Raw genomic sequence first — 16,012 nt, forward strand, 5'->3', positions numbered from 1 at the left:
AAACCATGATGTGTAACAATCTTGGTCTTCAGGTCATTTGAGAGTTATTTGAGACCCCCATGTTGCTACTCTTCAGACAAAATTAAAAGGGGAGGGAAACTTGCAAATGACCCCCTTAAGTACTCTTTCTCATAATTGGATTCACCTGTGTGTGTAGGTCAGGGGTCACTGAGCTTACCAAGCCAATTTGAGTTCCAATTAGTTATAAAGATTTTGGAACCAATAAAATGACAACAGTGCCCAAATGTATGCACCTGCCTAATTTTATATAAACAATTATTGTGCACTTTCTGTAAATCCAATAAACGTCATTTCACTTCTCAAATATCACTGTGTGTCTCCCCTATATGATATATTTAATTGACATTTTTTTATCGTAACAACCAACGATTTATACAGGAAAATCATGACGATTAACAAGATTGCCCAAACTTTTACATCCCACTGTATATTTAAAGGACAACTGTAGCAAGAGGTATATGTTGGCTGCCATATTTATTTCCTCTTAAACAATACCAGTTGCCTGGCTACCCTGCTGATCCTCTGCCTATAATACATTTAGCTTTGGACCCTGAACAACCATGCAGGTAACATGTTGCTGTCTGAAGTCTGATTGGATAAACTGCATGCTTTTTCCAGGTGAGCGATTTAGACACTACTGATGCCTGAAAGATCAGAAGCACAGACCAACGACTTGTATGGTTTAAAAGGAAATAGATATGGCAGGTTCCATGTCCCTCTTACTTCAGGTTCCCTTTTTTAACAACAAACTTATTTAGGCATTGATCATAACTGAGCATAGCCAGGGCCGGATTTAGGGTAAGGCCGCCTAGGCAATGGCCTAGGGCACCACAGGAGCATGGGCACTGAAGCAGCAGGCTAAATTTGTGCAGCATTTGCAAGCTTGAATATGCTGCAATGCAGGGAGATCAGGTGAGCGCCTGACTGCGGTACTCTGCTGCCAGCGGCCTGTGCAGCGGCCACCTTGCTCTCTGTGGATGTTTGCATTGTGGCCGGCGGCTATGGACTCGAGCAGCATTGGAGATGGAAAGGAAGAGGAAGCTTCTGCACTGGAGATGAGTGGATAAATCGCATCCCCGAATCCCTGCCCTCTTATGACCGGTGGCACCTGCCGGCCTTCCCTATGACATCATACGCAGGTGAGGTGTCAATAAATGCATCTTATCGAGGGATGCTGCGGTAAAACCCAAGATCAGTTGTGAGTGCTGGCACTAGACTGGCCAATAACAGCCGCCCACTGCTCCTATTGCTTAAAAAAATTCCCTCCCGTCTCCAGATGTCAATCAGATAAAATCCCTGGATCAACACCACCGAGCATTACCTAGTAATTATAGCCATGGATGTCTTTCATCGCAAGGAAAGCATCTAAGCCCCCTTTAAATGCAGGTATAGAGTTTGCCATAACTACTTCCTGTGGCGATGCATTCCACATCTTAATCACTCTTACTGTAAAGAACCCTTTCCTAAAAAAATGGCACAAACATCCTTTAGTCCTTTGTGAAAGCCTAGGGACAAAAAGCTCATCCGCCAAGCTATTATACTGCCCTCTGATGTATTAATACATTATTATTATTATTTTTTATTATTATTTAGTATTTATATAGCGCCGACATATTACGCAGCGCTGTACAGTGTATATATATATCTTGTCACTAACTGTCCCTCAAAGGAGCTCACAATCTAATCCCTACACATGTTAATACATGTTAATTAGATCCCCTCTAAGGCGTCTTTTCTCCAGACTAAATAAGCCCAGTTTATCTAACCTTTCTTGGTAAGTGAGACCTTCCATCCCACGTATCAATTTTGTTGCTTGTCTCTGCACCTGCTCTAAAACTGTAATATCTTTCCTGTAATGTGGTGCCCAGAACTGAATTCCATATTCCAGATGTGGCCTTACTAGAGAGTTAAACGGGCAATATTATGCTAGCATCTCGAGTTTTTATTCCTCTTTTAATGAATCCCAAAATGTTATTAACTTAAGCTTCAGCGGCTTGGCATTGGATATGATTATTTAACTTGTTGTCGCGATAAGTACTCCTAAGTCCCTGTCCAAGTTTGATGTCATAATTGTTACGATACCTCTGCACTGGTAACATAAAACGTCGCGTGCAGTGCATAGGAATTGCAAGTAATGCAGTTTGTCACTAATGTGGATATACACGGACTCAGACCAGGATTAAGGAAAGAATAACAAAGGTTTGTTGCAACAGCAAATAGCATCAAACGTACATTGGCTTTATGCACAGAAACCAGGCAATTAAATAAGAGAATATGCAACTGCAAAGGAAACCATACACAGGACTAGTAGAAGTAGTCAGGGGGATATATATATGTTACGGCCAGAACCCGAAGTTTGGCCACTTCTAGTTCTGGCCGGCCACTTCGGGTTCTGGCCGGCCAATGCGCGAAGTGGCTGCTGCGCTGCGGCCAATGTTGAAAATGGAATGATTCCTCCGACATTAATGTATCTTCTGGCCGCAGCGCAGCGGCCAAACGTAGAACAACTTAGTTCATTTAATGCAATTCAGCCGGCGGCAATGTAACAATTCAAGCCGCCGGCTTTTTCTCTGCCTCTCTCTCCTCCTCTTATGGGCAGCAGGCGGGGACACGCGTGTCCCCGGGAGTCGTTCGTGGCACCAGGAAAGCAGAGCGGGGAGGCTGCAGACATCGCTTCTGCCAGCACCCGCTCTGCAAGAACGGCAGGATTCCCCTGCCGCGACGAACGACTCCGGGGGGGACACTCGTGTCCCCGCCCGGCTGCCCATAGGAGAGAGCGAGAGAGGGGGGGGGGGGAGGAGGAGAGAGAGAGAGAGAGAGAGGCAGAGAAAAAGCCGGCGGCTTGAATTGTTACATTGCTGCCGGCTGAATTGCAATAAATTCACTAAGTTGTTCTACGTTTGGCCGCTGCGCTGCGGCCAGAAGATACATTAATGTCAGAGGAATCATTCCATTTCTAACATTGGCCGCAGCGGCCACTTCGCGCATTGGCCGGCCAGAACCCGAAGTGGCCGGCCAGAACTAGAAGTGGCCAAACTTCGGGTTCTGGCCGTAACATATACAATAAGTGCTCCTTGCATATAATGAATATGCAAGGCAGTCTTAAAGGACTTAAGAGGCGAAGAAGGTAAAAAAAGTGAAATACCTATTCTGTTTTATGATCCTTAGGGGACGCCATCCGCATCCCCCCTTTAATTCCGCCGCGTTTCTATTGCAATGCCCAGGCTCAGGGGGATCCCGAACCGATCCCTTGGGTCATCCTCAGCTTCCCCACTGAAGATGGCCGCCAGGTCCGGCCGCGGCTGCGCAGTTCTCATAGGCGCAAGTGCGGCTGCGCAGCTTTCCTCCAGCTCCGACCTCTTTCCCAGCAGTCTTGCGTGTTTTATATATGCGAGACTGCCGGGAAAGAGGGCGGAGCTGGAAGAGGACATAGAGATGCGCAGTCGCACTTGCGGCTATGAGAACTGCGCAGCCGTGGCCGGACCTGGCGGCCATCTTTAGTGGGGAAGCTGAGGACAACCCAAGGGATCGGGTCGGGATCCCCCTGAGCCTGGGCATTGCAATAGAAATGCGGCGGAATTAAAGGGGGGATGTGGATGGCGTCCCCTAAGGATCATAAAACAGAATAGGTATTTCACTTTTTTTTACCTTCTTCGCCTCGTAAGTCCTTTAAAGAGGATCTGTAACATCAAAAGATCCCCTGGGGGGTACTCACCTCGGGTGGGGGAAGCCTCCGGATCCTAATGAGGCTTCCCACGCCGTCCTCCGTCCCTCAGGGGTCTCGCTGCAGCCCTCCGCACAAGATGACGTCAATATTTACCTTCCTGGCTCCTGCGCAGGCGCTCTGACGGCTGTCGGCTCCGAACTACACGGAAATACCCGATACTCGTCGGGTCTGCTCTACTGCGCAGGCGCAAGTTTCCGGCGCCTGCGCAGTAGAGCGGACCCGACTGAGATCAGATATTTCCGTGTAGTTCGGACCCGAGAGCAGCCACAGCGCCCCCGCTGGAGCCAGCAAAGGTAAATATTGAACTGACAGTCGGCTCTGTCGCCGGCTGTTCGGAGGGCTGCAGCGAGACCCCCGTGGGACAGAGGACGGCGTGGGAAGCCTCATTAGGATCCCGAGGCTTCCCCCACCCGAGGTGAGTACCCCCCAGGGGATGTTTTTGACGTTAGTGTCTCTTTAAGCATATATCACTAGTGTGCACACTAAACCCTGGAACCTATATATACACATAAACAATATACAATATATACATACACAAGGCAACTAAACCAGATATCAACAGGCAACGGGTAGTCATACAAGCAAAGTCAAACCAGAGAACCATACAGTGATAGAATTGCTAGGCAAAAGATTAGTCAGGGAACAGCAAAAGGTCATACATGGCAGGTAACAAGAGCAAGACAGGGAAGGCTAGAACACAGGGATCAGGAAACAGGCTTGATGAACTAGCAGTGAACTGGTCTGCTGAGGCTGATTATATGGTGTGCTGGGAGGTCAGGTGACTATGTCCATGTGATCTCAGACCTGCCCTCATTAAAAGTCTGCAACAGAAATGTTCCTGAAGTGGAGACATCTGCTGGTGAGCAGAGATCAGTTCAAGCTGCATAATCCCTGAAGAGACTGGTGACATCTACTGGTGAGATATAGGAAGTTCATTCAAAGAGTTCATGATGATACTAGCAGATGCAGACTGTGACGCCCATCTGTATCCCGTTTATTTTGTATGGTGCTAGACCATTGGTACGACCAAAATGCATGACTTTACATTTGTCAACATTGAATTTCATCTGCCATGTATGTGCCCATATAGCCATCCTATCCAGATCCTGTTGCAATATGACACTATCTTCCTGAGAGTTGATGATTTTGCACTATTTTGTATCATCTACAAAAATAGCAACATTGCTCACTACTGCATCTACTAGATCATTAATAAATAAATTGAAGAGCACTGGACCCAGTACAGACCCCTGTGGGACCCCACTGCTAACAGTCTCCCATTTTGAGTACGATCCATTGACCACAACTCTTTGCTTTCTGTCCATTAGCCAGTTCCCTATCCATGAACACAGACTCTTCCCCAGTCCTTAGATCCTGATCTTTTGCACCAGACTTTTGTGGTTACAATATTGAAGGCCTTTGCAAAGTCCAAGTGTATCACATCTACAGCATTCCCAATATCCACATTGCTGTGATCATATTAAATGTATAAAAGTTTGCTGCCCCTGCACGTCAATATTAGGGATGGTCGGAAATGCCAATTTCCGATTCCGTGGTAAATCCGCATTCCGCCATTGCCAATTACCGATTCCGCTTTCCGCTACCAATTTCCGCATTCTAAGGCGGAATTTCCGCCGGAAATCGCGGAAATTCCGCCCGACTTTAACATTGATTTTCTCAAAAACTATAAGGTCTTTTTGAAAACTTTTTTTTGCATCTTGTTCACAAGATTCAGTTTAATAAATCCTGAATTTGGTGTTTCTAGGACTTACGGAGGCTTTGCTATTCACCGCTAAAGTCGACGGATTTTTACTGTAATGTAAAATGCAGAAAATAGGCAGATGCAGATTTTCTGCATTTTACATTACAGTAAAAATCCTCTGATTTTAGCGGTTAATAGCAAAGCCCCCGTAAGTCCTAGAAGCACCAATTGTTTAGGGTTTATTAAACTGAATCTTGTGAACAAGATGCAAAAAAAAAGTTTTTAAAAAGACTTTATAGTTTTTGAGAAAATCGATGTTAAAGTCAGGTGGAATTTCCGCGATTTCCGGCGGAAATTTCCGTGATTTCCGGCGGAAATCCGCCTACCGCACTTGCAATACCAATTTCCGCATTCCGATGCGGAAATGCAATTTCCGATCAGAATTTCAGAAATTGCATTTCCGCGGAATACGAATGAGCATCCCTAGTCAATATAGGAATCTGGGAGGGTTCTCCCAAAAAGTTGAGCTATTCGTTTTCAAAAATGTTATTAACAAAAATGTTCACATATACCAGTGTTTCAGTTTCCGACTATATACAGTATACATACTATATACAGTATAACAAATAACACCATTGCAAAGAGGTTGAAGCTGTTGTATTCCTCTTTGGAGTGGTGATTGTATCATAAGCATCAGCCATGAACACGTTCTGCAGAAATACAAGCCATGCAACGGATAGATAATCAGCAAGAACAAATAATAAACAATACGTAAATAATGATCACTAGAGCATATTTCTGATGTAAAATACTGCCTGGAGGCACTCACAATCTATTAAACAATTAGCCCTTTAGCAGCCAATGTATTTACATTCTTGCAAGTGTCCAATTTATTTTAGCACATCTTTTTATTTTTTTATTTGTTATATTTTCTTGCTTCTAATTAGTACTGCTGTAATGTGTATTTATGGCCACATGTCACTAGGGGGCAGTGTGAGACAATAACCAAGGATGTCTGCTTTCAGTTTCTATATTATCTGCTAGAGAGAGAGAGAGATAAAAGCATTCCAATGATTTACAGCACAATGAGTTCTGGCGACTGAGGAAAAAAGCAGTGCATTTATCTCAAACGAGATAACTCTACTGAAGCTGCTAATGTGTTAAAGCAGTGTTCCCCAACCCTGTCCTCAAGGCCCACCAACATGTTTTGTGGATAATCAGCTCTGCTGTCATAGGTAGCTACTGGTAGTTAATCAGCTCTGCTGAGACACTAATTACCTCACCTGTGAATGTTTGTGGTTTTCTGCAAAATATGTGCTGTCGGTGGGCCTTGAGGATAGGGTTGGGGAACTATGGGTTAAAGTGAAGCAGAGACGAAGCACCCTCATGTATTTTACCATATAGATCAGTGGGCACATTAGAGAAAACGCCTACCATGCTTTCTGTTTCCTTCTGCACTGCACAGCTTGTTTCTTATCAGACCTGATAAAATCCCCGACTGAGCATTCAGTCTGGCTTTGCTATAATGACTCAGCTATAATGATTCCTGAGCAGAGCCAGCAGGGGGCAGGCTTGAAAAGACATGAGAGAACACAGACTGAGCTATAAAAATTCCCGAGCAATGCCAGACTGAATGCTCAGTCTGGGATTTTATCAGGGCTGATAAGAAACAAGCTGTGCAGTGCAGAATGAAACAGAAAGCAAGGCAGGTGTTTTCTCTAATGTTCCCACTGATATATATGGTAAAATACATGAGGGTGCTTCATCTCTGGTTCCCTTTAAAGGGAACCTGAAGCGAGAGGAATATGGAGGCTGCATATTTATTTCCTTTTAAACAATACCAGTCACCTGTCAAAAACAATCGCCAGTCTTGCTGATCATTCTAGCATCAGTAGTGTCTGAAACAAGAATGCGGCTGATTTTTTGTCAGAAAAATCTTATCTGCATGCTTGTTCCGGGGTTCGGGGTCAGTGTGTAAAAGTATTGGAGGCAGAGGATCAGCAGGACAGCCAGGCAATCTGCATTGTTGTTTACCAGAAAAAAAAAGAAAATAAATATGGCAGCCTCCATATACCTCTTGTTCAGGTGTCCTTAAAAAAAACATTTAAAAAGAGAGATATTGTTGTTGGCACGAGTCGTACGTGGTGAACATTCAGTTTTATTGCACAAAAACACAAGGGCAACGCGTTTCGCGAGTCTATCCTGCTTCTTCGGGTCCATAACGGAAATGTGCCATATGGTCAGGGTTTATCAGATTCAAGCACCTATAGAGCGTTATCCTGACCTAGAATTACATTATCTGTTTAGATAAACCAAACATTTTTAAATTAACAATCAGCCTGATCTATTGAAAAATGTTGGCAAAATGTTCTGTTCTGTTTATTATTTGAAGTTGTACTTTTTGTTCAGCCCTTCTCTTATGTAAATTTTTTTTCTCTTTGTGTTTAGTCTGAGCGAATGAACGACCAGCGCAGCTCGCCTCCGATTCCTCAGTCTGCCACGGATCTCTTCGAGATTTTATTTCGTGTTCAGGGAAATCGCCTGGATGAACAAAGAGTGGAACTTCCGGCTCCTTTAAGAGGCGCTTGTTCTTAGATAACGGGCATCGAAGAAGGCGGCAGCCCATTTTTGCTATGGCCACACTGCTGACATTATCATCATGATGATGTCATCATAATGACATCATCAAACTTGAAGGATCAAACAGATTCTTTCTAGACTGGCAGTGGTGGCCTTCAGATGCAATGGACAATACAAAATGGAAGCCTGGACTTGGAATATTACATTTGCTTTTGTAATAGGGTTTCATTTGCAAAAGGAATGACCACAGCTGTGCCAAAACTGTTTCATTTTTATAGGGGGCACCCTGAAATTTGTGGCAGAGAATATTTGTCACCTTTTAGACTTCAGCTCCTAAACAAGTTGTAAATATACCAGCAGTCGCTATTTTCTATCCGCTATATTGTGGTCAAAGCTATGAGTTTGTTTTCAGAATGGTCATGTAGTACTTGGAGAATTTTACATTGCTGCCAATCACTGGACACACATTATGCCAAATGGACCAATGACTGTAACATAAAAACTAGGGAAAATGGAGTTAGGGCAGCAGTCTTCTGAGCAGGGCCGGTTCTCTCATGAAGCAAGGTGAAACACTTGCATTAGGCGCAGAGATTACAGGGGCAGCATGTTTGTACTGTGTTTACACCAACAGCATGCAGCCAGAGTAGGAGGAGAAGCAAGAGGAGAGCGAGGTGAAGAGGCCATCATTGGGGAAAAGCAGCTTGTTGTGCAGTGTGAGGAGTCTGACAGTGAGTGAGGAGGGGAGGAGGCAGGAGAGCAGCGGTGTTTCATTTGAATTGTACAGCAGAAGGGAGGAGGTGGCACTGTTGGCCTGACTGAGGAGGAATAGAGGTCGGCCAACTGGCTGAGCAGTTTGTCACAGACTCGCAGCCAGCCAGTGTGTTATTATGTTGAGCTGCAGCATGTCATGTCTAAGGTTGTTGCATATGCTCCCTTGCATTAAATGAAGCAGACTAAATTGTCGGGTGTTGTGCAATCATTGCAAGTTGGGGAGGGGGGGCATCCTCACAAGTTTGCGTCAGGCAACAAAAAGTTTAGATCCGGCACTGCTTCTGAGCGATGTGATGGACAGGGAAGTCAACCAATAGTGTGTGAAGGAGGAGGAGTCAGGAATTGCTCTGGTATCAGGTTACATGCTGCCTGATCATTCTGTTTGGTTATCCTTGAATTTAAGTGGACCTGAACTCTTGCACAAGACTCTTGGAAAACACAGAACAATCCACCCTGTATGTATTTAGAGAGAAGAGCCTGTCTATTTCCCCCTCACCGTCAAGTAATCACAAGTGTAATTTGAGCTCTCAGCTGTGTCAGCACAGAAATTTGGCAGTCTCGGCAGACACAGCTAATATGTAAACACAGTGGTTAACCCTTTCTCTGCTTCCGTGGAGGCAGAAAATAGACACACTGCAGATTTATTGCAGGAGTTCTATAAGTTGTAACAAATAAATGTGTGTGTTTTTTTAAAGGTTATTATGCCGTTGCTTATCTTTTAGAGCAGAGAGGAAGTTGTGAGTTCAGGTCAGATTTAAGTTCTGATAGAGAAGGTCCACCTCCTGTACACAGTATTTCCCTTTCATTCCGGTCACTACACTGACTCCGATCATCTTTGGCATTTCCCATTACTTTCATTTGTGGTGCTACAGCCTGAATTGGGCTTATGCTTTTTTCCTTATAGATAAACATTCCTCCAAGGATACATACTATGACTGTGTAATGTAATCTTATTTGAGGGTTGGAGTGGATGGTTCAACACATAACCAGGAGGACCAGGGTATCTCTGTTAGGGTGTGTTTTCCTCGGCACTTTAAAGGGGAACTTCGGCCTAAACAAACATACTGTCATAAAGTTACATTAGCTATATTAATTATAATAGATAGGTAATATAATCTCTTACCCACCCGGTTTTAAAAGAACAGGCAAATGTTTGTGATTTCATGGGGGCAGCCATCTTTTTGGTTGAAAGGAGTTGACAGGGAGCAGGAGACACAGTTCCAACTGCCCTGTGTCCTGATCACACCTCCCAGCTGCACACGCTAGGTTTCAAATCTCAAATTAAAAAAAAAAAGTAAAAAAAATTGCACCAAAACAGCAAAACAAGAACAACAATATGATAAATCCCATCATGCTTTGCACAGCATCAGGGGAAAAATGCCCGGGCAGTTTTCTTCTGTGCAGCTAAAAATTAGTTTTGGATAAGAAAAACAAAGTTCTGATGCTGTGCAACTATTAAAGAAACACCAAGCCTTTTCAGTGCTGCTGAGTAGATTTTTAGTCTGGAGGTTCACTTTAAGGAGAAGTTCAGTGGAGCTTTCTGACCCTCCCTATCAATTGTAAAATTGCCAGAAATAGAGAAGTGGACTCCGCAAGTGACTCAGGTCTTTCTTCCACATTTACTCAGTGGTTGCCCATTAGATAAATTGCTTCTGTAGCGGCAGTTGCAAAGAGAAGAGGAATGATGGAGGTGCTGGAACTTAGCCCGGTACACATTTTCAGTTATTATTGGCCAATCATTGACCCATTTTACCACATCCATGTAGTATGAGGTTCAACAGGGTCAACAAATATTGAATACTATGAGCAGATTGTGTAGGTAATACTATGCCCTGCCCTCACACTACATGGAGGGGGTAAAATTGGTCAGTGATTATTCAATCATAGTTGGTTAATAGCAAGGTCATGGCACCATCAAAGACTTTAGAAGAGGTCACAAGTTTAAACAATATATTCCTAGCCCAGCCCATTATAGGACACCTAGCATTTGAGGAATACTTAGGCTGCAACCTTTATTTCCATTCGATGTGTGCCAGTTGACATGAGGTTATGCTGATCTTGTAGCTTCATTAATGTCCGATTTGTGCACCTGGAACAAGCATACAGCCAGTGGAGTCTGACCTTGGATCGGTGGTGAAGAAGGTAATGTAAACAAAGTAACAGTAGGTAGACAAGTAGCATTGTCAGCAGATGGGGGGCAGCAATGGTACCTTCCCTTTTTTCACTTTAGCTACCCTTTGAGATAGCTCCTCAAATGCAACACCAGGAACAACTTGGACTGTGTGGTGCTGTGGTTGTGCTATATGTGTGTGTGTGTGGCAGGACCATTCTAGCCCTCCACTTACCTTGTGAATTGTGACGGACCTCGTTTATGACCAAATTGTGGACATTCGTCTATTGGGCCTAGTAATACAATAGTACAATGGTTGATTCAGATGGGAGTTACGTATTGCTGGTAGTCTTAGATGAAACAAATGTATATACTGTTCAGAGACTTTTATCAGATGGTTTTGAATAGTTTAGATTGGCATAGGCCTTCATAATTTATTCTTTTTAAGATGGACTTTTATTAAACAAAGTTTCTGCAATGATATCCCTGAGCCAAGTGCAATGACAAAGGGGGTACTGCTTCTGCCTACCAAATATGAGGTTGTGGGTTGGACTGCCAGCCACAGCTTTGTGCTTGACTGACGTCCCGGCTGCCCTCCAGCCACGGGCTTAACCCACGTCAGTTGTGTGTTCCAGATCCGGCCATGGGCCAAAACCTCAATGAGAGAAGGACTCACGTCAGAGCTGAGATCACCTTGGCCAGCTTTAGGGAAGAATGGATGGAAGAGTCCGCTAGAGGTTCCTCCTCCAGTCACAAAGTAGAAAATGGTGTGAAGAAGAAGTGCTAAACAATAACTTACACTGAAGCATGAGTTACCTGGATTGGATTCTGACCAGTGATGGTGGGAGAAGGACCAGAAATGGTAATTGATCTTCTGTTAGACAATAGTCTAAGACACTGGAGAAAATGTGGAAATATGGACACTCCAATACATGCGTTTAATGGGATTCTTGAATACATTGTTCCTATGGATCTATCTTTCTTGTCTTTAATATGTGTAAATAAACAATATCTGCAGACAGCATTGCCAAAAACATCGTGCCTGATTCAGTGGCGTAGCTTAGGGGCTAATAAGGCTAATAAGGCCCAATGAAAGTTTTACATTAGGCCCCCTCAAGCACTTTGTACACAACAATTAATCCATCAGCAGCTTCAATATAGTTATCTTGTTTGAGATAAGTGCCCTGCTTTTGACCTCAGTCTGCAGAACTAGTTGTGCTGTAAATTCTTGGAATGCTTTGATCTCTCCCTCTCTAGCAGAAAATATAGAAACTGAAAGCAGAAGTCCTCTGTTATTGTCTCACACTGCCATGTGGCTAAAAATACACATTAAAGCAGTACTAATTAGAAGCAGGGAAATGTAACAAAGAAATAAAAAATGTGCTAAAATTAATTGGCCTGGAGCACGTGCAAGCATCTAAATAAATTGGATCATAAAGGGTTAATATGCTTCACCAAAACCCGCCAAGGACAGTCGCAGTATTAGAAAAGAGTACGCAGCAGAGGTCAACAGCCTGTTAATGATTACCACTATTCAAAGCATATACAAAGGTGATTATTACCAGAGCATAGCACCAATGAAGAGTTGAGTTAAAGCAGAGCCCCATGTGGGGCTCCAGAGGTGCTGTTTGGCCCAGGCAAACCAAGCGGCCACTTAGAACCTCACCCACAGCAGGCGTCACTCACACACAGACCTTAAATCAACTGCAACGTGAACAGAGGGGAGAGCAGCGCAGTGACCACAGAGTACAATGCAGATGTGGAAGTGAGGTCATTTCCTGCATCTGAAGTGTGCCGCAGTAGTCACTGTGTGCTGGATCACTACTGATTTGCAAGTCTGTGAGTGTTTGGGGATTGGGAGGTGGCAGGAAGCTACATACGCCCACTGATGCCAATGCCCTATACAGGATAATACCTTTGGCTTCCAGGGGCAAACCCAGGATTTTCAATGGGGGGATTCCTGAGGTCTCCCTCTGGCCGGCATCCCAGCTTGCTCTGACATCAGTGTCGGGTTCCGGCTTGATGAAGTCATCAAGCCGCGACGCGGAACTGAGCGGCAGTACGAGCAGGGATGCCGGCGAGAGCGGAGGGGTCCACAGCGACTTATCCCTGGAGCCTGGGAGGTTAGTAAAGGCTGCTGCATACAGGGGGGACACCTGGCCACAGATGCCCAGCAAGCCCCAGCAGGGATCCGACTGTCTGACCCCATCCCGACATGCAAATTCGCTGGGGTTAGGCAGCTGGTCCCCAAACAGTTAAGGTGAACAGTGGGTATAAGAGAAAAAATAGATTTTTCAAAAAGACCTTATAGTTTTGGAGAACATAGATTTTAAAATTATGAAAGGAAAAAAAATATACATTTCAATGCGGTAAATGACAGATTATGTATCAACTCAACAGTAGTGTAAATTTACTTGTATCAAAAGAAAGAGCAGTGAATATCATGATGGGGTTTCCAGGGAGTCCGTACTAATGATGTAGTGAACTTGAAATTTTCAGTTCACGCAAACGTTCGCGAACCGTGCGAATTGCCATAGACTTTAATGGGCAAGCGAATTCTAAAACCTAAAGGGTATTTTTCTGGCCACAAAAGTGATGGAAAAGTTGTTTAAAGGGGCCTAACACCTGGACTATTGCATGCCGGAGGGGGATCCATGGCAAAAGACCCATGAAAAATTACATAGTTGACCCAAACTGTTGCTTTAATCTCTAAAGGGCAGAAATCACATTACATTCCGAAATTTGTGAAATAAAGTGCTTTAAAACGCAAAGAGATGAATGCTGCCATTCATAGGTGGGGGCAGCCAGGGCCGGGCCGAGGCATAGGCTGGAGAGGCTCCAGCCTCAGGGCGCAGTGTAGGAGGGGGCGCACAATTCATTCAGCTGTCATTCCTAATTGTGTTTGAAGCAGAGAGAAATAAGAAAAGGGGATACATAGCAGTGACTGCAAGCCAGATAACTAGAGATTAAGGTATTAGGGAGGTTGGGGGTCCTGGGGCGCCTCTTAGTCTAATAGCAACCAGTGTGTGACGGCTGGGGTGGGAGGGATGGAGGGGCGCACTTTGGTGTCTCAGCCTTGGGTGCTGGAGGACCTTGTCCCGACACTGAGTGGGGGCGATGGATCCCAGCGTTAAACGACGAGGACCGACGCCGGCAGCTGTCCTTCTGAACCGCCCCTTAATGTAGTGTACCCGAATCTCACAACCAAGAGCAAAAATAAAACAGACAAAATACATTTTATTGGTACATTTTAATAGAAAATATATAACCCTCCCCCCCCCCCCCCCCCTGTATATTACACCACCTGCTACAATGTTTGACAGAGCAAGCAATTTAGTCTTAAGTGCTTCATAAATGGAAACTCTATCCAATATCTTCTATACTCCACTTATGCACAGTGGGCCTAATTTATTGCAGATTAGGAGAGCTTATCATGTAACTCAGGGCTACCAATCAGATTCTCCCTCCCATTTAATTTCATGTCATCGTTCTCTCCTTACTAGCTTCTGATTGGTCAGATATTCTCTCAGCTGCTGGTAGTGCCCTACTGTCCTGGATTTATTTTTGTAGTCCATATCTGTCCATTGGAAATGATGTCATCATCATCATAATCATCATTTATGTCTCTATATGGCATATATAGAGACATAAATGATGATTATGATGATGATGATGAGTTCAGTCACTTGCCCCCTGGCTGGGCATCAGCATCTCCAGTCCTGGGGTATCTGCATACATACACATAGACCAACAGCGGCTTCCTGCTTGTGGCAATTTGGTAGTGACCACTTATTTGTAAGAAATAGGGGACTCAACAGGAAGTACAAACAAACACCAGGACCACAGCCTGCAGCCTTTGGCGCTTTACTAAATCTATTCAGTTGGTGGTGTGGATAGTGTTTTCCGCTGGCTGCACTATTTCTTACAAATTAGTGGTCATGACCAAATTGCCGAGAGCAGGGAGCTGCCATTGCTCTATGAGGTTTCCCACTCCTCAACCAGGCCAGCTTTCAGCTTTTTTGTAAAAATTGCAGATCACTTCTGCCCACTTCCTTTAGCCTCCCCTGGCGCCGCCATTTTTTTGGCAGCTCTTATATATTAAGGGGAGGGCATGAATAAATAAACATGCAGCTGGTCACTGAATTGACAGCTAAGCTATTGATACAGGGAATCCTCGTCTGTTATTGTGCTTTGGAAAAGCCACTCTAATGGTGGAGGGTGCAGAAAGAACCTTTTCCCCTGTCAGCATTCTGTGATCCGATTCCAGACACCTGCTGATTCCAAATCGCTAGGCACTATTAAAGTGGCCACTAACGGTCTCATTTCTAGCGAAAAATCATGTGAGCAATCAGAAATTCTGATCGGATTGGTTGTAAATAATCTCCGTTGATGGGCACAATCAATTACAAACGATTATAAAAATGATAAAAAGAGTCGTCCAATTGCATTTTCTTGTTGGTTGTGATAGATTGTAAGCAAATATTGGTTCGTTGATGGTGTAATGAACAATTTAATTTCTGATCGCTCTAACGATTTTTTGCTAGAAATTGGATCGTTAGTGGCCACCTCTACGCTGCTGGAAATCACACGGTAACATTTCCAAAATTGCAATGCAATTTTACCTGATCGCAAACATGCTGCATTTCTCATGCGTCTGCGATTGTGTTTAATGCAATGGCGGTGTGACACCTGTTGGATCATCCAATAATGGCGTGTGTTCGGGGAACTAGGAATCGCAAGGCTGCAATGCTTAGTGACAAATGGTCCAAATTGCTGATGTTCTTTTTCAGGGTATTGTGGTCAATCAATGGATTATCTGTTGACTTAACAGCTAATCCAGAGCTCGAAAACGCACTTGTTACATTTTAAAACATAAAAAAAGAAAAGACTGGGTGGGCAGAATCTCACACAATGATAACATTTTTGGAGAGCATAGCAAATAGACAGGGGCGGTCCTTCCGTGAAGCAACGTGAACCACATGCTTTAGGGCGGCAACAATTAGAGGACAGCTTCCATTTCCAAATGTCCCCCTCCTCGCACTCCCCGTCTCCCCCTCTCAAGATGCAAGGTGCCGCTTCACTTACCTGCTCTCAGCGTTCC

At 44.3% G+C, this 16,012-nt stretch overlaps 1 protein-coding gene across 5 annotated transcripts in view; it reads left to right on the forward strand.

Moving 5' to 3' along the window:
* The window catches only part of GPSM3 (G protein signaling modulator 3), an 89,116-nt gene extending 80,706 nt beyond the window's left edge, over positions 1-8,410 (forward strand). For all 5 annotated transcript variants that reach the window (XM_068250318.1, XM_068250317.1, XM_068250321.1 and 2 more), the window contains exon 5: positions 7,899-8,410. In XM_068250318.1, the coding sequence (XP_068106419.1) occupies positions 7,899-8,045 (147 nt within the window). In that variant the 3' untranslated portion in view covers positions 8,046-8,410. The remainder of the gene's footprint in view (positions 1-7,898) is intronic.
* The last annotated feature ends 7,602 nt before the right edge of the window (positions 8,411-16,012 follow it).

Source organism: Hyperolius riggenbachi, chromosome 8 (genome assembly GCF_040937935.1).
Source record: "Hyperolius riggenbachi isolate aHypRig1 chromosome 8, aHypRig1.pri, whole genome shotgun sequence".
Lineage (NCBI taxonomy): Eukaryota > Metazoa > Chordata > Amphibia > Anura > Hyperoliidae > Hyperolius > Hyperolius riggenbachi.